The sequence below is a fragment of the Lipotes vexillifer genome, unplaced genomic scaffold (assembly GCF_000442215.2).
Source record: "Lipotes vexillifer unplaced genomic scaffold, Lipotes_vexillifer_v1.1 scaffold138, whole genome shotgun sequence".
NCBI lineage: Eukaryota > Metazoa > Chordata > Mammalia > Artiodactyla > Lipotidae > Lipotes > Lipotes vexillifer.
The window spans coordinates 2,623,257-2,644,961 of NW_006797971.1; the positions used below are offsets into that span (position 1 = coordinate 2,623,257).

General features: G+C 34.3%; 1 protein-coding gene across 1 annotated transcript in view; it reads left to right on the plus strand.

Moving 5' to 3' along the window:
• The window catches only part of KANSL1L (KAT8 regulatory NSL complex subunit 1 like), a 126,439-nt gene that overhangs the window by 21,898 nt on the left and 82,836 nt on the right, over positions 1-21,705 (plus strand). The window contains exon 2 of the mRNA XM_007470022.1: positions 6,803-6,944. Coding sequence (XP_007470084.1) covers positions 6,803-6,944 — 142 coding nt within the window. The remainder of the gene's footprint in view (positions 1-6,802; positions 6,945-21,705) is intronic.

The window sequence follows — 21,705 nt, forward strand, 5'->3', positions numbered from 1 at the left end:
TTTATATAGGGAAGCAAAGAAAAAAAAAATGACTGCTGACTTCTCATCAGAAGGTAAGCAAACTAGAAAACAGTGGAATGATATATTTAAAGGGCTGAAAGGGAAAAAAAAACAACCTAAAATTATTTTTAAAAACAAAAGCAAAATAATGTTTCCAAATAAGCAAAGTGAGAAAATTTCCTGTCACTATACCTATATTATAAGAAATCTTAAAATGATCTTCAGGCTGAAAGAAAATAATACTGAGTGAAAACTCAGTTCTGCACAACAGAAAGAAGAAGTAGTAGGAAATGGCAAATATTTATGTCTAAAAATATATGGAAATTAAACTCTACATTTCCAAGTAATGCTTAGATCAAAGAATAAATCACAAGAGAATCTATAAAGTGTTCTTAATGGAATGATAATGAAAATACAGCATATCAAATTTTGTGGGATGCAGTGCTTACATGAAAATTTATGGTTATAAATGCTTATATTAGAAAAGAAGGAAGGTGTAAAGTTTATGGCATAAGCTTCCCTCTTAAGAAGCTGCAAAAAATGAGCAACTTAAATCCAAAGCAAGAAGGAAAAACTGATAAAAAGTGAAATCAATGAATATAAAACACAAAAGCAACAGAGAAAAATCAGTGAAACCAAAGCTGGTTCTTTGAAAAGATTAAGTTGATAAATATCCAGCTAGATCGATCAGGAAAAAAATTACCAATAACAGGGAAGAAAAGCATCACTGTAGATATTATAGGCATTAATAGAATAATCAGGGAATAGTATGAGCAATTTCATGCCAGTAAGTTCAATAACTTAGATGGACTAAGTGCTTGAAAGACACAAATTACCAAAACTGACAGAAGAAGAAATAGAAAACTTGAAAAACCTTATGTCAATTAGATAAATTAATAATTAAAAACTTTCCCTATAGGAAAGTCCAAGCCAAGATGGCTTCACTGATTAATTTTATTGAAATTTAAGGAGTAAACAATTACAATCTTATACAAACTCCTTCAAAAAATAGAGGAGGGACCACTTCTTGACTCATTTTATGAGGTCAGCATTAGCTTGATTTTAAAATCAGATAAAGACATTACAGGAAAATAGATCAATATCTCTTTTGACTGTAGATACAAAATATCCCTAATGAAATAGCAAACAGAATCTAGCAAAACATATTACAAAATGCATCATGACCAAAGGGGTTTATGCCAGAAAGCAAGGTTGATTTTAACATTTAAAACCAATCAAAGAGAAAAGGAGAAACAGCATGATAATTTCCAGAGATACCAAAAAACTATTTGACAAAATTCGAACCTACTCATGATAAAAATTCACAACAAACCCAGAATAGACAGAAACTTCTTCAATCTGATGAAGAACATTTATAAAAAGTATACAGCTAACATTACATTTAACGATGAAAGACTGAATGCTTTCTCTGTAAGATTAGGAAGAAGGTAAGGATGTCCATTCACACAGCTTATAATTAATGTTATACTGGAATTCATAGCCAGTGCAGTAAGATAAGAAAAATAATAAAAGGAATCCAGATTAAAAATAAATCAAACTGCAGTTTGACATGATATTTGCAGTTGACATAATATACATAGAAAATCCTAAGGATTTTGTTATGAGGAAGATAGTAAAACTAAGTGAATTTAACAAGGTCAAAGTATATAAGGTCACCACATAAAAATCAACTGTATTTTTATATACTATCATCCAAACAATTTATGAATGCTATATACTAGCTTCCATAAACATAAAATACATAGAGATAAGTTTTTAAAACTCTAAAAAACATAGCTGAGAGAAATTACCAGTACATAAATACACAGAGAAATAATACCTTATACATTGATTAGGAGATTCATTGTTGTGTTAATTCTCCACCAATAGATCCATGGATGCAATGAAATCCTTATCAAAATGCTGCTTTTTTTTTTATGAGATTGACAAGCTGATTCTCAAATTTAGAATTGTCAAAACAATATTGAGAAATAACAAAGCTGAAGAATTTACTGGATTTTAAGAATTACTTTAAACTACAATAATAGTGTCGTATTGGGTCATGGTGTTGACATAGGTAGGTAGATAGATGATAGATATCCTAAGTGCTCTCTGTGTGTATGTAAGTGTATATACAACATGTATTATTCATATAGATAGTCTTTTATCTATTCAAGGATAGTTTTGGGTTTTTTTTCTATTAAAGGATTATAGAATCTTTTCAACAAATGGTTCAGGAACTAGATATCCTATAGAAAATAATGAATCTGGACCCTTACCTGGACCAATACACAGAGCTTGACTTGAATTGGATTATAGATCTAAAAGTAAAAACACTAAAACTTTTTGATATTTTAGAAACATGAATAAATATGACTTCATGTTAAGCAAATATTTCTTAGGACATAAAAAGAACTATCTATAAAAGGGAGGTTTGAAAAATTGGGCTTCATCAAAATTAGAATCTTTTGCTGCTCAAAAGACACCTTTAGGAAAATGAAAGGCCAGCTACAGATTGGGAGCTATAAGTATTTCCAATACATACAGTCTGACAGTTTTATATGAACAGGAAGGTAGCCAATTAAATATGAGCAAAAGATTTAAAAAGACACTTCATTAAAGGAGGTCATAATCCCTTGGGAAGCATAGGAAGCATATGAAAACAGTTCCACATCAAGAATCGGAAAACTATGGCCCATGGACCAAATCTGGCCTATTGTCTGTTTTTGTAGACAAAGTTGTATTGAAACATCATTACACCCATTCATTTATGACTGCTCTCATGCTATAACAGGAGAGTTGAGTAGTTATTAAAGAGACCCTGTGGCCACAAAACAAATATTTCCTGTCTGCCTCCTTACAGAAAAATTTGCTATCCCCTGGTCTAAAGGAATCAAATTCCAGGGAAGGCTAAGCTCTTCCTAGGTGAGCAAACACCAGTGGAGAAGTTTGGCCTAATTTAATGTTATTTTCCCCAGGATAAAACTTATTTTTCTTGGAATTATAATTTTTTACAGTTGGATCTTATTTTTTTATTTTTTAAATCATAGTTAATTCATTTTTATTACTAAGCTAACAAACTCTATTAAAGGGAAAATTATACAAGTTTTTCTTTAAGTTTTGGTAACTTAAGGTATAATATTAGAAAGCTCTGTCTTATTCTGAGGAACAAACTACACTTCAAGGTTAAAACAGTGATGTAGAGAGAGAACAAAACAAACAACAACAACAACAACAAAACAGTGATGTAGATTCATGATGTTGACCAGAAGTTAGTATGAAGAGAAATTGTACTGAAAACCACTTGGTTTAAACAGCTTGTACTTATTTCCATCAGTAAGTTAAGTTGTGACTGCAAACAAGTAAGGATGAGGATTGAAGGCATGTGCTGCCTTTCTGAGGACTGACTAGTCTCACTGCCCAGGTGGCATCCACTCATGGATGTATTTGCCCTGATCTTCACTAGAAGTAGGGGCTCCTATTTCCAGTGAAGATCAGGGCATGTGTTGGTCTTTGATCAGTTCAACACACTCCAGAAAGATATAGGGAGTAAATCTTAGTGGCCTGGCAGGCCAGGCTTATATACTAACTGAGGAGTCTAGACACTCTGGGTTTGCCTCACATTCTTATTAGTTTGTTGTTGCATCAGCTGTGTTCTGATTGGTTACACTGTAAGATATAAGCCATTACATCATTGGTTATATAAATTGTTTACATAAAACGTTTTGTGTTTGAGGTACAACAGGTGTCAATCTCCTTTGAATGAGCCATATACTTATCTGTAACATGTTCACAGCCATAGTTATTTTTTAGAAAGACATTTTTTTCAAGCAAGAGAACATTTTTGATGGAAAAGATTGGTTACCATTTTTAAGCATAGCAAACAGATTTTACTCCTGTTAAAATGTAGAATAAGGTATTCTTTACAGAAAATTCATTTCACTTATTACAAAGCCCCAGTATTATTTAGTTTACTTAAATTAAATCTGATATTACTACTTTTTCTATGTTAGGATAATTTAATGTCACATATGAACATAAAAATGATTTTTGTAAATTTAGTGTCAGTATCAGTATTTTTACTAGAAGTACAATAACATTAACTCCATAAACTTTTTTTTTTTTTTTTTTTTTTTTTTTTTGCCATATGTGGGCCTCTCACTGTCGTGGCCTTTCCCGTTGCCGGACGCGCAAGCTCAGCGGCCATGGCTCACGGGCCCAGCCGCTCCGCGGCATGCGGGATCCTCCTGGACCGGGGCATGAACCCGTATCCCCTGCATCGGCAGGTGGACTCTCAACCACTGCGCCACCAGGGAGGCCCAACTCCATAAACTTTTATTTTTCTCTTTTTCCATGAGCTAATAATCAGTTTGACAACCCAGCAAAGTGGCATGTTATAGGGAAATTTTCTGACTGGAGCAAAATTTAATGAAACAATGTTTAAGGTCATCTTTGATTTCCGCATGCTTACTTCCACATCATACTTCTTCACGTCTATCTACTTTAAAATCAACCTTGAGTCAATCCTTGTATCTTCATCTCTTCTTTATCTCCTACCCCATTTCCAGTCCAGACCATTTTCATCTTTTATTCATTGTTTTAGTCACAGTAAGCTCTAGAGTAACACATTAACCTTCTAATCTCAGTAATTTTGCACAGCAAAGGTTTACTGTGGCTTAAGTAAAGTCCAGTGTGGTTTGAGCTGTGATCCTCTTCCATCTTGTAGCTATAATATCTGCACAGTGACTTTGAAGCTGGTCAGATGGAATAGAAATGACTTTATCACTTTTGCTCACAGCCTGTTGGTCAGAGCTAGTCACATGGCTCCAACTTAAGTGCAGTGAAGGCTGGGAAATGTAGGACAGCACATGAAATATTTAGAGATCACAATTATCTGTACCACATTTAGGTTATTATAGTTGCATCCTAACTGGTTTCCTTATTTACTCTCATGTTCCACTACAATGCTTTCTTTACCTAGTAGCTAGAGTGCTTGGAAAAAAAAAAAAATTTGTTACTATCTCTCCAATAACTTCCTTTTTGCATAAAATCCAATACTTTGCCCTCACCTGTGCAACTACTGCATATGGTCCTTGCCTTCTTCATTAATTTCATGATTGGTAGTTAGTATTGTTATAACTGTGAATAGTGTATTTTGAATAGGCATTTTTTATTTTGTCCATAGTTATGAAAATGTGATTTAAAATAGTGTCACATTTACAAAATCACAATAATAACTATAAACTGAATAATAATACCAAGAAAAGTCCTAATTTATATGGCAGTCTCTGCAGTCACATTGTAGGTAATTAGAATCTGAAAAAAAAAAGGCTTTTGAGAACATTGACATAAAATCTGTTATAATGAATAAATTCTGTGTAGTAGAGTTACAATAATTCTGTTTCTCTGACAACAAATGATCTCTTAGCATAAATGTTTTCTTTGGCTAAAGTTTATATGAAAGATATTTCATTATGGTTAAATGTGTAAAATTAATAAAGTTTATTTTTTAGAGCAGTTTTAGGTTTACAACAAAATTGAGTGGAAAATACAGACTTCCTATATATCCCCTGTCCCTACACAGATATGACATCCCCCACTGTCAACATACTGCACAAAGGTAGTGAGTTTGTAACAATCTATGAACCTACAGTGACACATCATTATTACTCAAAGTCCATAGTTTACATTAGGTAGGGTTCACTTTCAGTGTTGTGCGTTCTATGGGTTTTGACAATAAATGCAATTTTTAGACAAGTTTTTCATGAAGTTTGTGTTCTGCCATTAAGTAGTTACTTCTCTTCAGTTGTACTTTCAATTTCTTCTGTTATGCCTTCTTCAATTTCTTCCTTGGCAGTATGAATCTCCTAATTAATTATCCCAAACACCACACACACACAAACTCTCTCTCTCTCTCTCTCTCTCTCTCTCTCTCTCTCTCTCTCTCTCTCTCTCTCTCTCTCTCTCTCTGTGTGTGTGTCTCTCTCTCTCCCTCTCCTCCCCCCATCACTCTAAGTGATTGTTTTCTAGTTGGAGTGGTTGAAATATTTTCTTAAGGTAATTAATTTGTAATCTCACAAACTGTGGATTAGAGCAGTGCCCTTGCCAAAAGATAGAGGAGCTAATTAAGGTTCAACCCTTATTTTCAAATGTGCATGAAAGAAAGGCTGTATATAAATTCTTTCTCATCTCTGAGCTGTGAATCCTAGGAATAAAGTTTTTAACAAGCTGTTTATCTTAATAAACATCTCAGGATTTATATATTTGATATGTTTATTGAAATGTAGCAGAGCATTCATATTTTTGATAATTTTTGACATTAAAAAATTGATTCCTGTTCTAGCAAATGAAAATTACATTTAGTAAAATTGAGTACTCTATGGTTTGTTACATGGATTTAGATCTAGCACAGTTCAAATGACTTGTCCTATACTTGACATCTACTTAATTATAAAAGGCTCATGTAACAGTTTTTACATGGTGTTAGTATTGTCATTCTTGTTTCTTTTCCTTTGCTGGCCTACTTCTGTTTCAGCCCTTGACCATTAATAAAGTATTAAATAGCAAGGAGATTATCCTACTACTGAGTACACAATATTGAATAAAAACAGGTGTTTGTGGGATAGAAAGATAAGGAAATCAAATCTTTGAGAAGTTGATATACCATTCTTCTTTCATATAATTAGATGTTTTATAAAGTAATTTGGGATTGTATGACAAGAGTCAAGGAAACTATTAAGCAATCTCTGTGAAAACTTGATTGTCTTTGTGCTTTGACTAACTGTGTTTGTCTTGTTCACAGTAACTGTAGTACTGAATGGAAGTGGCTCGTAGACAGAGCAAGAGTTGGCAGCCGTTGGACGTGGCTTCAAGCCCAGATTTCAGAGCTAGAATACAAAATCCAACAAATAACGGATGTTCACAGGCAGATTCGTGCCTCCAAGGTATTGTGTGTGCTCTTCTATTTAAAAAAAATATTATTAGTTTTAGTTTCTTCTCATCTCTCCACACAAAATAATTGTTATTAGGCTTTATAAAAATGTAGTTAATGTTAAGATTTCTGATATATTAATTCTGTAAGTTGAAACTATTTTTGTAACTTATCACAAACATTTTATCTTATTGAGCAGTTAAAAATTTCTTTATTGGATTCCAGTTAATAGAAATGATAAACATTTTTTATAAACCTCTACTTTGTTGGCATTTATTTTAACATATGTGAGAAATTCTCAGTGTATCTTATTGGAATCTCTTTAGAGTTTCTTGTTTGTTTTAAGAAAAATTATAAACACATAAAAATGTTCTAGAAAGCAATATAATGAATACCTGTGTACCCACCCCCAAATTTATCAAATATTAAATTTTTACTAGTTTGGGTTTTGTTTTTAGAATAATAAAGCATTAGCTTACAATTGAAGTACTTGTGTAATCCTTCCTGACCCCATTCCCTTTCCCTATGCCGCTGATACCAACATATTTTAAAAGATTTTTATTTTATATTGGTGTAAAGTTGATTAACAATGCTGTTTTAGTTTCAGGTGTATGACAAAGTGATTCAGTTATATATATATACATGTATCTATTCTTTTTCAAATTCTTTTCCCATTTAGGTTATTACAGAGTATTAAGTAGAGTTCCCTGTGCTATACAGTAGGTCCTTGTTGGTTATATATTTTAAATATAGCAGTGTGTACATGTCATTCCCAAACTCCCAATCTGTTCCTCCCCCTCCCCCTCCCCCTTCCCCTTCCCCCCGGGTAACCATAAGTTTGTTCTCTAAGTCTGTGAGTCTGTTTCTGTTTTGTAAATAGGTTTATTTGTATCTTTGTTGTTGTTGTTGGTTTCCTCATATAAGTGATATCATAGGATATTTGTCTTTCTCTGTCTGACTCACTTCACTTAGTATGGTAATCTCCAAGTCCATCAATGTTGCTGCAAATGGCATTATTTCATTCTTTTTAATGGCTGAGTAATATTCCATCATATATATGTTCCACATCTTTATCCATTGCTCTGTTGGTGGACATTTTGGTTGCTTCCATGTCTTGGCCATTGTAAACAGTGCTGCAATGAACACTGAGGTGCACGTGTACTTTTGGATTATGGTTTTCTCCAGATACATGCCCAGGAGTGTGATTGCTGGATCATATAGTAGTTCTATTTTTAGTTTTTTAAGGAACCTCCATGCTGTTCCATGAAGTTTATGTTTGTTCTTATTGCCATTTTGTTTTGGATTTGTTTTTGTAGGTGTTTTTTCTTCCCTTCATCTTTTTTTCTCTTCTCTTGTGATTTAATGACTAACTATAGTGTTGTGTTTGGATTCGTTTTTCTTTTTTCCGTGTGTATCTATTGTAGATTTTCAGTTTGCGATTCCCATGAGATTTTGATATAGCAGTCTGTATATAAACAAGATTGTTTTAAGTTGCTGGTCTTTTAATTTCAAATGCATTTCCAATATCCTGCATTTGTGCTCTCCTCTTACAGTTGCTGGTTTTGATTTGTGTGCAGGTAATTTCCTACCTTTACTGTACGTTTGCCTTTATCGGTGAGCTTTTCCATTCGTAATTTTCTTGTTCCTAGTTGCAGCCTTTTCTTTTCCACTTGAGAAATTCCTTTAGCATTTGTTGCAAAGCTGATCTGGTGGTGCTGAATTCTCTTAGCTTTTGCTTATCTGTAAAGCTTTTGATTTCTCCACTGAATCTGAATGAGAGCCTTGCTGGGTAGAGTATTCTTGGTTGTAGGTTCTTCCCTTCATCACTTTAAATATATCATTCCACTCCCTTCTGGCCTGCAGAGTTTCTGCTGAGAAATCAGCTGATAACCTTATGGGAGTTTCCTTGTAAGTTATTTGTTGCTTTTCCCTTGTTGCTTTTAATATTTTTTCTTTGTCTTTAATTTTTGTCAGTTTGATTACTATGTGTCTCAGCATTTTCCTCCTTGGGACTCTCTGTGCTTCCTGGACTTGGGTGACACTTTCCTTTCCCATGTTAGGGAAGTCCTCTTTTCTTTTCATTCTTTTTTTCTTTATTCTGTTTTGCAGCAGTGATTTCCACCATTCTGTCTTCCAGTTCACTTATCCATTCTTCCACCTCAGTTATTCTGCTATTGATTCCTTCTACTGTATTTTTCATGGCATTTATTGTATTGTTCATCTCTGTTTGTTTGTTCTTTAGTTCTTCTAGGTCTTTGTTAAACATTTCTTGTACCTTCTCGATCTTTGCCTCCATCCTTTTTCCAAGATCCTCGATCATCTTCATTATCATTATTCTGGACTTTTTTTCCAGAAGGTTGCTTATCTCCACTTCATTCAGTTGTTTTTTCTGGGGTTTTATGTTGTTCCTTCATCTGAGACATAATCCTCTGCTGTCTCATTTTGTGTAACTTTCTGTGATTGCGGTTTCCGTTTTTCAGGCTGCAGGTATGTAGTTCTTGCTTCTGCTGTCTGCCTGCTGGTGGATGAGGCTGTCTAAGAAGCTTGTGTAGGCTTCCTGATGGGAGAGACTGGTAGCTGCCCACTGGTGGGTGGAGCTGGGTCTTGTCCCTCTGGTGGGCAGGGCTGTGTCAGGGGGTGTGTTTATTGGGCAGCTGTTTACTCAGGAAAACTTTAAGCAGCCTGTCTGCTGATGGGTGGAGCTGTGTTCCCCTCCTGTTGGTTGTTTGGCCTGAGGCATCCCAGAACTGGAGGCTCCAGGCTGTTGGATGGGTCCAGGTCTTGGTGAGAAAATTGTGGCCTCCAGAAGGGCTCATGCCAATGAGTACTCCCCCAAACTGCTGCTGCCAGAATCCTTATCACTGCAGTGAGCCACAGCTGCCCCCCACCTCTGCAGGAGACCCTCCAATACTAGCAGGTAAGTCTGGCCCAGTCTCTTATGAAGTCACTGCTTTTTTCCCCTGGGTCCTAGTGTGCTTGAGGCCCTGTGTGCACCCTCCAAGAGTAGAGTTTCTGTTTCTCCCAGTCCTGCGGCATTTCTATGATCAAACCCTGCTGGCATTCAAAGCCAGATTCTCTGGGCGATCTTCCTCCCATTGCCAGACTGCCAGGCTGGGGAGCTAGATGTGGGGCTCAGAACTTTCACTCCTGTGGGAGAACTTCTGTGGTATAATTATTTTCCTGTTTGTGGGTAGCCCACCTGGTGTGTATGGGATTTGATTTTATCATGATTGCTCCCCTCCTACTGTCTCCTTGTGCCTTCTTCTTTGTCTTTGGATGTAGGGTATCTTTTTTGATAGGTTCCAGCATTTTTTTGTCAGTGGTTGTTCAGCAGTTAATTGTGATTTTGGTGTTTCCATAAGAAGGGGTGAGCTCAGATCCTTCTCAGCCATCTTGTCTTCTCCTCCTCCCTGACTCCAACATGTACTGATAGGTACTATTTTTATGAATATTTATTGGCCCATAGGTATTTATCTGTATCTATAAATAAAATTTGTTTTTATGCTTTTAAAGTCTATATAAGTTATATTTGTACTACAAACTCTTTTGCAACTTGCTTGTTTTTGCTCAGCATAATTTTTAAACATATTTATACTTCCTATATGACATTTAATTGTACGAATGGAATGGAATTTTATAAATACAATGGATGTTTATCTCTTCTCCTATTTTCTATTAATAGACATGTACATTGTTTCAGTCTTTATGCCAGTAAAAACAATACATCAGTGACTGTCTTTTATGTGTTTTTTGGTGAACCTATGGAGAGCTTTTCTTGGGTATATGCCTAAAAGTGGAAATGCTTGATCTTAGGCATGGCTGTATATGCTTTCCTATACCACTTATGTGATTGGGTAACCAATATTCCCACTGGCAGTGTGTGAGAGCTCTTGGTTTTCCACATCCTTGTTAACTTTTTGAATTTTTTGGTCTCTTAATTTTTGCAGTATAATAAGAGTGAAATATTATTACTGTTTTAATTTAATTGTTCCCAAATATAATGAGATTGGGCCTCAGTGTAATTGACCAGCAAATTTTGTTGTTTTATTTTTTAGATTCCGCATATAAGTGATATCAAACAGTATTTGTCTTTCTCTGTGTGACTTATTTCACTTAGTCTAACATCCTCCAAGTCCATCCCTGTTTTTGCAAGTGGCAAAATTTTATTCTGTTTTATGGATAAGTAGTATTCCATTGTGTGTTTGTGTATGTGTGTGTGTGTGTGTGTGTATCTCACATCTTCTTTATCCATTCATCTGTTGATGGACACTTAGTTTGCTTCCATATCTTGGCAATTGTAAACAATGCTGCTATGAACATTGGAGTGTATGTATCTTTTTTAATTAATTTTTTTTCAGATATATATGCAGGAGTGGAATTCCTGGGTCATATGGTAGTTCTATTTTTAGTTTTTTGAGAAACCTTCATAATGTTTTCCACAGTGGCTGCACCAAAAATACATACATATACATTCCCACCAAAAATGTATGAGGGTTCCCTTTTCTCCACATCCTTGCCAACATTTATTATTTGTGTTCTTTTTTTTTTTTGTGGTACACAGGCCTCTCACTGTTGTGGCCTCTCCCACTGTGGAGCACAGACTCCGGACACACAGGCTTAGCAGCCATGGCTCATGGGCCCAGCCGCTCCATGGCATGTGGGATCTTCCCGGACTGGGGCATGAACCCGCGTCTCCTGCATCGGCAGGCGGACTCTAAACCACTGCGCCACCAGGGAAGCCCTATTTGTGTCCTTTTTGATGATGGCCTTTCAGACAGGTGTGAGGTGATATCTCATTGTGGTTTTAATTTACATTCTCTGATGATTAACTGTGTTGAACATTTCTTCATATGCCTATTGGCCACATGTAAGTCTTCTTTGGAACATTTTCTCTTTAGGTCTTCTGCCCATTTTTTGATTGGGTTGTTTGGGGTTTTTTGCTGTTGAGTTGTATGAGCTGTTTATAAATTTTGGATATTAACCCCCTACTGGTCATATCATTTGCAAATATTTTCTCCCATTCAGTCGGTTGTCTTTTCATTTTGTTGATGGTTTCCTTTGCTGTACAAAAGACTGTAAATTTAATTAGGTCCTATTTGTTTATTTTTGCTTTTATTTCCTTTGCTTTTTGAGACAGATCCAAAAAATATTGCTACAATTTACTTCAAAGGGTGTTTTGCCTATGTTTTCTTCTAGGAGTTTTATGGTTTCCAGTCTTACATTTAAGTCTTTAATCCATTTTGAGTTTATTTTTGTATATGATGTTAGAGAATTCTCTAATATCATTCTTTTACACGTAGCTGTCTAGTTTTCCCAGTACCACTTGATAAAGAGCCTATCTTTTCTCCATTGTATATTTTTGCCTCCTTTTTTATAGATTAATTGACCATAACTGCATGTATTTATTTGTGGGCTCTCTATTCCATTGATCTATGTGTCTATTTTTGTGCCATAACCATACTGTTTTGATTACTGTAGCTTTGTAGTATAGTCTGAAGTCAGGGAGTGTCATTCCTCTACCTCTGTTACTCTTTTTCAAGATTGTTTTAGCTATTTGGGGTCTTTTTTTATTTCCATATAAATTTTACAAGTTTTCATTCTAGTTCTGTGAAAAATGCCCTTGGTATTGTATTTTGATAGGGATTGCATTGAATCTGTAGAGTGTCCTGGATAGTATGGTCATTTTAGCAATATTAATTCTTCTTCTTCTTCTTTTCTTTCTTTTTTTTTTTTTTTTTTTTTTTTTTTTTGTTGGTTTTTTTTTGGCTGCATTGCATGGCATGCAGGATCTTAGTTCCCTGACCAGGGATTGAACCTGTGTCCCCTGCAGTGGGAGTGCAGATTCTTAATCTTAACCACTGGATTGCCAGAGAAATCCCACAATATTAATTCTTCTAATCCATAAACACCATATATCTTTCTATCTGTTTGTATTGTCTTCAGTTTCTTTCATCAGCATCTTATACTTTTCCAAGTACACCTCTTTTAACTCCTTAGGTAAATTTATTTCTAGGTATTTTATTCTTTTTGATGTGATTGTAATTGGGATTGTTTCCTTGATTTCTTATTCTGCTAGTTTGTTGTTAGTGTATAGAAATGGAACAGATTTCTGTATATTAATTTTGTATCCTGCAACTTTACTGAATTCATTGATGAGCTCTGGTAGTTGTTTCATGGTATCTATAGGATTTTCTTAGTACCATGTCAACTGCAAACAGTGATAGTTTTATGCTTCCTTTCCAGTTTGGATTCCTTTTATTTCTTTTACTTTCCTGCTTGCTATGGCTAGGACTTCCATACCATGCTGAATAAACGTGGCAAGAGTGGGTGTCTTTGTCTTGCTCCTGATCTTAGAGGAAGTGCTTTCAGCTTTTCACCACTGAGTGTGATGGGTTTGTCATATGTGACCTTTATTATGTTCAGGTATGTTCCCTCTATGCCCACTTTCTAGAGAGTATCATAAATGGATGTTGAATTTTGTTAAAAGCTTCTTTTGCATCTGTTGAGATGACATTTGGTTTTTATTCTTCAATTTGTTAATGTGGTGTATCACATTGACTGATTTGCATATGTTGAAAATCCTTGCAAAAATCTTGAGAAAAATCCCACTTGATCACGGTATATGATCCTTTTAATGTATCTTTGGAGTTGGTTTCCTAATATTTTGTTGAGGATTTTGGTATCTATGTTCACTAGTGATATTGGCCTGTAATTTTCTTTTTCATGTGATTTCTTTGTCTGGTTTTGGTATCAGGGTGATGCTGGCCTTGTAGAAAGAGTTTAAAAGTGTTCCTTTCTCTACAATTTTTTGGAATTGTTTGAGAAGAATAGGTGTTAACTCTTTTGTAAATGTTTGGTTGAATTCACCTGTAAAGCCATCTGGTCTTGGACTTTTGCTTGTTAGGCACTTTTTTTTTTCTTTTTAATTACTGATTCAGTATCATTACTGGTTATTGGTCTGTTCATATTTTCTGTTTCTTCCTGGTTCAGTCTTGGGAGATTGTACCTTTCTGAGAAGTTTTTTCATTTCTTCTAGGTTGTCCACTATATTTGTATATAGTTGTTTATTGTAGTCTCTTACAATTGTTTGTATTTATGTACTCTTGGTTGTAACTTCTCCTTTTTCATTTCTGATGTTCCTGATTTGGGCCCTCTTTTTTTCTTGATGAGTATGGTTAACAGTTTATCAATTTTATCTTTTCAAATAACCATCTCTTAGTTTCATTGATCTTTTCTATTTTTGTTTTTGTATATATTTCATTTATGTCTGCCCTGCTCTTTGTGATTTCTTTCCTTCTACTGAGTTTAGGTTTTCTTTATTCTTTTCTTAGCTCTTTTAGGTGTGAGGTTAGGTTGTTTATTGGAAATTTTTCTTGTTTCATTAGGTAAGCTTGTATAGCTATGAACTTGTCTCTTAGAACTGCTTTTGATGCATCCCTTAGATTTTGGATCATTGTATTTTTGTTTTCATTTGTCTCCAGGTATTTTTCTGATTTTCTCTTTGATTTCTTCAGTGATCCAGTGGTTGTTTAGTATCCTATTGTTTAGCTTCCATGTGTTTGTGTTTTTTTTCTTGTAATTGATTTCTAGTCTTATTGCATTGTGCTTGGGAAAGATGCTTCGTATGATTTCATTTTTCTTAAATTTACCACGACTTGTTTTGTAGCCTAGCATGTTATCTATCCTGGAGAATGTTCCATGTGCACTTGAAAATAATGTGTATTCTGTTGCTTTTGGATGGAATGTTCTGTCTATCTATCTATCTATCTATCTATATTAAGTTTCTCTGGTCTAATATGTCATTTAAGGCTAGTGTTTCCTTATTGATTTTCTGTCTTGATGATTCGTCCATTTATATAAGTGGGATGTTAAAGTGTCCTACTATTATTGTGTTACTGTTGAGGTCTCCTTTTATGTTTGTTAGTATTTGCTTTATGTATTTAGTGCTACTATTTTGGGTGCATATATATTTACAATTGTTAAATCTTCTTCTTGGATTGATCCTTTGATCATTATGTAATGTCCTTCTTTGTCTCTTGTAACAGTCTTTATTTTAAAGTCTACTCTGTCTGATATAAGTATTCCCACCCCAGCTTTTTTTGATGTCCAGTTGTATAGAATACTTTTTTCTATGTCCTCACTTTCAGTATGTGTGTGTCTTTAGATCTGAAGTGAGTGTCTTTTAGACAGCATATATACAGGTCTTCTTTTTGTATCCATTCAGCCACTCTGTGTCTTTTAATTGGCCTTATAACTCTTATTTTCAGCTCATATTTAAATATTACTTTGAGTGCATAGCATGTATTTAATTCTCTCATTATTCTGTTTTTAATATGTTTTAATTTCCAATGTGATTACCTTTTTAATGTGAGTTATTTAATAATACATCTTTATGTTCCTGAACTCATGAATCCTTTTTTTTTTTTTTTTGGTATTTTGTCATTTAAGTGCATTGTAATCTGTGAACTGATTACCTTGTATGGATTTCATTCTTTGTGACCAACTACTAATCAAATTTTGTAAATGCTCAATGTGTAGTAGAAATAATGTATATTCTTTATTTGTTGATTATAGAGTTCTCTATTAAACTGGTTGACTTTGTTGTATACATCTGCTATATCTTCATATATCTAGATCTTTCAATTCTAATATATATATTTGATATATATTTATTAATATTTGTCATTATTTTGAATTTTTCAGTTTCTCCTAGTAATTCTGTCAGTTTTTGCTTCTTACACTTTGAAATACTAATGCTATTTGGTAGATACATTTTTTTTTTTCTTCCAGGTGTTTGTTTTATAAGGTACATTTAGCTAGGTTTTTTTTTTTTTTCTTTTTTTTTTTTTTTGCGGTACACGGGCCTCTCACTGTTGTGGCCTCTCCCTTTGCGGAGCACAGGCTCCAGACACGCAGGCTCAGTGGCCATGGCTCATGGGCCTAGCCGCTCCATGGCATGTGGGATCCTCCCAGACTGGGGTACGAACCCGTTTCCCCTGCATCATCAGGCAGACTCTCAACCACTGTGCCACCAGGGAAGCCCTAGCTAGGTTTTTAAAATCCACTCTGAGTAGTTTTCATTTTCATTTTCTTTTATTTTCCTCTCTTTGTGTTTTGTTTTTCACTTGTCTTTCGTTGGATTGATGGAACTTGCTTTATTCCTTTCTTCTCTCTCTGCTCTTCTGAAAGCTATACATTATAGTCTTATTCTTTGTCATTACTCCTAGTTTGTAACATACTTCCTTAAGAGCAAATAATTCTAACAATGACTAAAAGTACTCAGTACTTTTATATTCTTTTTTTTCTTAAGATATGGATCTTAATGCTATTTAACTATGCATTATATATATCTGCTTCAATCTACTTATTTTACAGTCAGTAATTAATTACATTTCTAACAGATTTCATTAAAAATATGCTCACTGTTTTTTTGTATTCTGTCTATAAAATTAGGTTACAGAGTAAGCTTCTGTAACAACGTAACTCACAAATATAATGGCTTTATAAAGATACATAATGCTTCAAAAATAAAGAATGAGTACATGCTGGTAGAGCAACTTGGTTGAACAGGGTCATTCAGGGACTCAGGTTCCTTCTGTCTTGCTTCTTTGACATACTCTCAGGTGTGTTGACTGCACTGTTGGACAGGGTTGTAGTCTTCTCATTTGTGCTCTCAGGAAGTGTGAAGAGAAGTGTAGTATAGTTTGTCTTTAAGTTGGATGTGACTTGGAAGTTACACTACTTTGTTTCACACTCCGTTAGCCCAAACTTAGCCACATGAGTACACTCCATGTGTAGGAGTGAAAGCTGAGTAATACTGTCTTTCACTGAGAAGTTGTATGCGTAGCTAAAACTCCGGTAGGGATGGAGTCTTGAAAAGAAGAGGAAAATGGGTACTGGGAAGAGCATGCAGTATCTGCTACTTTATCTTTTCTCTCTTGGTTTGCTTCTTGCTGAAGTAAGTTCTTTAGTATTTTTTGATATTAATCTCTGAACATTTAAACTCTCTTTGTATTTGTATGTCTCAAAATACTTTTATACTACCCTCACTCTTCAATGATATTTTAGGTTGATAGAAAATTCTGATTTGATAGTTATTTTCCCTTAGGCCTTTAAAGATAGTATTTCATTGTTTTCTTTATAATGATGAGCAGTTTACTATCAGTGTAATTGTTTTTTCTATGTAAGTACTCTGTCCTTTCTAGCTGGTAACTTAAAATTTTTCTTGTTTATTTGATTTTCTACATTTTTTAAACTAACGTATGTTTAATTACGGATTTATCTTTCTTTATCTTGTTTTCAGAGTACACCTTTTTAACTGTACAATTTGCTGAATTTTGACAAATATATAGTTGTGTAAACATCACCATGATCTCCCCTCTTAATTATTGAACTGCTGTTTCCAGGAAAGGACAAAAAGTGCTTATTTTATAGGGAATTTGACAAAAATAAGCTAACTTTCTCACACATTGATTTGCAAGTTCTGTCAGATGTTCATGTTGAGATGTCCTGATAGAGTTAGAAATATGAGATTTGGAGAAGGCAGGTTTATAAGAAGATGTAGATGTAGAAATGGCAATTAAAGCTATGCTATTATATTATAGCAATTTTTTAAATAAAATTTATTCATCTCTCTTTCCTTCCTTGTTTTCTACCTTTCCTCCTTCTTTCCTTCCTTCTTTCCCTTCTTTCCTTTCACACACAGTTATTAGGTGCCTAATATGTGCTTAGGGTATACAATGATGAATAAATCAACAGAGTTCTTATATTTTTAGGGTTTAGTCTAATGGGGGAAAAATTGAGCAAATGATTACAGAAATAAACACTTTTTTATTTCCCAGCAGGGGGAATTTAACATGGAATTTCCCTATCTTAAGCATATATTGTTTCCTCCAAATTATAGGCTGTTTACTTGGAACTTGAAGTATATTTTCCCATAAAAGTAACAATATAAAGAGTTCTTATGCAATCCCATAAGTCCTATTTAATCTAAATATTGCTAAATATCTCTTTCTATCTTTTTTTGACTGTTAGCACAATTTTTTATTGAAGTATAGTTGATTTTAGTATTGTGTTAGTTTCAGGTGTACAGCATAGTGATTTAGTATTTTTGCAGATTATATTCCATTACAGGTTATTACAAGATATTGGGTATAATTCCCTGTGTTATATAGTAAATCCTTGTTGCTTATCTATTTTATGTATAGTAGTTTGTATCTACTAATCCTATACCCCTAATCTGTCCCTCCCCACACCCTCTTCCCTGTGGTAACCATAGATTTGTTTTCTATGTCTGTGAGTCTGTTTCTGTTTTGTGTATACATTGATTTGTATTATTTTTTAGATTCTACGTATAAGGGATATCATATATATTTGTCTTTGACTTCACTAAGCATAATATTCTCTCGATTCATCTATGTTTTTGCAAATGGCACTATTTCATTCTTTTTTATGGCTGAGTAGTATTCCATTTTGTATATATACATATATATGTATATATACACTGCATCTTCTTTATTCAATCATTTGTTGATGGGCTCTTGGGTTGCATCCATGTCTTGGCTATTATAAATAATGCTTCTATGAACATTGGTGTGCGTGTATCTTTTAAAATTAGTGGTTTTGCTTTTTATGGATATATACCCAGGAGTGTGATTGTTGGATCATATGGTAACTCTATTTTTAGTCTTTTAAGGAACCCCCATGCTGTTTTCCACAGTGGCTGCACCAATTTAGATTCCCACCAACAGTGTACCAGGGCTCCCGTTTTTCCACATTCTCTCCAACACTTATTTGTTATTTATAGGCTTTTTGATGGTAACCATTCTGACAGGTGTGAGGTCATATTTCATTGTGGTTTTGATTTTCATTTCTCTAATAATCAGTGATGTTGAGCATCTTTTCATGTGCCTGTTAGCAATCTTTATGTCTTCTTTGGGAAAATGTCTATTCAAGTCTTCTGCCAATTTTTTGATTGGATTATTTATTTGATATTGAGCTTTATGAGGGGTGTGTGTGTGTGTATTTATATACACACATATATATTTTATTGAAGTATAGTTGATTTATAATGTGTTAGTTTCAGGTGTGCAGCAAAGTGATTCAGTTATACATACATATAGATCTAGTTTTTTCAGATTCTTTTTCCTTATAGGTTATTACAAAATATTCAGTATAGTTCCCTGTTGCTATACAGTAGGTCCTTGTTGGTTATCTATTTTATATATAGTAGTGTGTATATGTTAATCCTAAACTCTTAATTTATCCTTCCCCCTCTTTCCCCTTTGATAACCATAGATTTGTTTTCTATGTCTGTGGGTCTGTTTCTGTTTTGTATATAAGTTCATTTGTATCATTTTAATGAATGATAATGAAAAAATTCCATTTGCAGCAACATAGATGGACCTAGAGATTCTCATACTAAGTGAAGTAAGCCAAATATCATATGATATCACTTATATGTGGAATCTAAAAACAAAAAAAATTCTACCTTTGTTTTTGTGAGAAACTGTATTCTACATGGTGAAACTGTGGACATAATGGAGATAATATTATAAGGTTGATGGTGACTGGTCTGAAACGAAATAGCTGAGAAGGGAAGGAATTTGTCCTCAAACCATGTAGTTAGCCTTACCCCACCTAGGGTCTGCACATCCATAAAAATTAGTGAATTTTAAATTCTGTCTATCGTGAGTTTATATTCTGGTAGGGGAGATAGAGCATGTAAATATTGTTGATTACAATATAAAGCAATATGTGGAATGATATGTGTTTTTAATAAGATATAGATGTGGCGTAGAGAGAATGTTTCACTTTGTCATTACGGGTTTGCAGGTCAGAGTAAAGAGGTGATGCCTCAGTATGACTTTGGAGGATAAATAGTAGTTTGCTTAATGAACCTATGGAACTGGAAAAGGGATTCCTTAAATTTTGAAGGCATACGACATGATCTGTTTTAGGAATGACAAATTAGTATGTATTCAAAGGAGCAGAAACTTTGAGCCGTGAAGGGATGGGAGAGGAAGCTAGGAAGTCATGAATATTGTTTAATGCTTTGTAAAATTTGGTGGTGATGTCTGTAGGAAGGTGGATAGAAGCATAGACATAGAACCTTAGGCTTACCCATTCTGTCTGTTGGATTTGAGGCAACTGTGTTCAGGAATAGTTTCCTGATGGAAGTTTCCTGTTCAGTTACTCTTTCTCGTTTTTAACTGTCTTCACCTGGGCCTTAAGTTGTAGTGATCTCCCGATCTTCTCAAGATCACCAGATAGTTTTCTTTGATGATTTTCTTTGAAAGATGTCACAAGTAGTTTTTTATAGCCAGTAGAGTTCTAAGAACAAATCAAGTTTAAATCAATTTGGAAATTTCCAAGAAAGTGTGTTCCTAGTCGAAATGATAACTAAGTTTTATATTTGAATCTAGGCAGTCTGGTTCATTTGGCTTTGACTTGAGAAAGGGTATTTTAATATTCTCTGTGTTCTAAGCAATGCTTTATACTTGTTGTTTAAACATTTTTTGAAGTTTGATTATATGATTATATTATATCTATTTGTAATAAATTATTTTAAGGAAATAAATCTTTCCAGCAATAATTTATGTAGCCTTACATTTTTTCTTGGTTCAGGCTAGATGTGATTCTGGCCCTTTGTTCCCTTAAGAGTCATATTATGTTTATTTTATGGAAAATATCATTATAATTATGCTATCAAAATACAATATTCCTTTACTTTGATAGCTTCTGCTTACCTTTCTTAGAAATTAATCAAGATGTTTAATTGCTTATTTATGTGCAGTTTAGTTGAGTTATTATTGTATTGAATAGGGAAAACAACACTTTTTTGCTCTAATACCTTCTTTAATTATTGTAATTAAAAAATTGAGAAGAGTGGTTTAATGCATTTTAAGTGAGACAGAACTTTTTTTTTTAATGTATCTTGAAAGGGAAAAAGAAACCTTTCCTCTCAGTTAAATTAGAGATAAGGAAAGGGGAAAGAAATTGAGATGCTCTTTTATAAATAGCCTTTTTAAATAAGTGCTACTTTTGTGTCTCTGGTCGGGAAACATACAGTGTTTTAATAGTGTAAAATAAGGGACAAATGACCTAAAATGTGTCATTTGCCCCTTCTTTGACACACTCCAGGTAGTCTAAATTTTGCTTAAATTCTTAGAAGAAAGCAGGTATTAGCAACATCCCTTCCTTGTTCTTGCAACAGCTTTGTCAACACACTAAAACTGCCATATTTCTCTTTTTCTCTGCTCCAGCTTTTACTGAGACAACAGCTTCTTCTCACTTTCAGAAAAAAATTTAAAATAGTTTTTCTTAGTTGGAGAGGCTGGCTATCCTATGTTAAATGATTTCCCCTTTAGATTTCCTTTGTTATCCTATAATAGGGTCTTCCACATCTTAAATTGTACACTTTGTTTTAAAGTTTTCATTTAAATTTTTGCTTAAAATTAGTTTTGATGACTTTATATAAATAATAAATATGTTGCTGATGAAACCGTGCACCTCAGATGGGACTTGAACCCATTGGCTGGGACTTGAACCCATTGGCCAGGACTTGAACCCATTGGCCGGGACTTGAACCCAGCCAGAACCCAGATTGGGACTTAAACTCACATTCTGGGACTCGAACCCAGCCAGAACCCAGACTGGGACTTGAACCCACGGGCTGGGACTCAAACCCAGCCAGAACCCAGTTTAGGACTTGAACCCATGGGCTGGGACTCAAACCTGGCCAGAACCCAGGTTGGGGCTTGAATCCACGATCT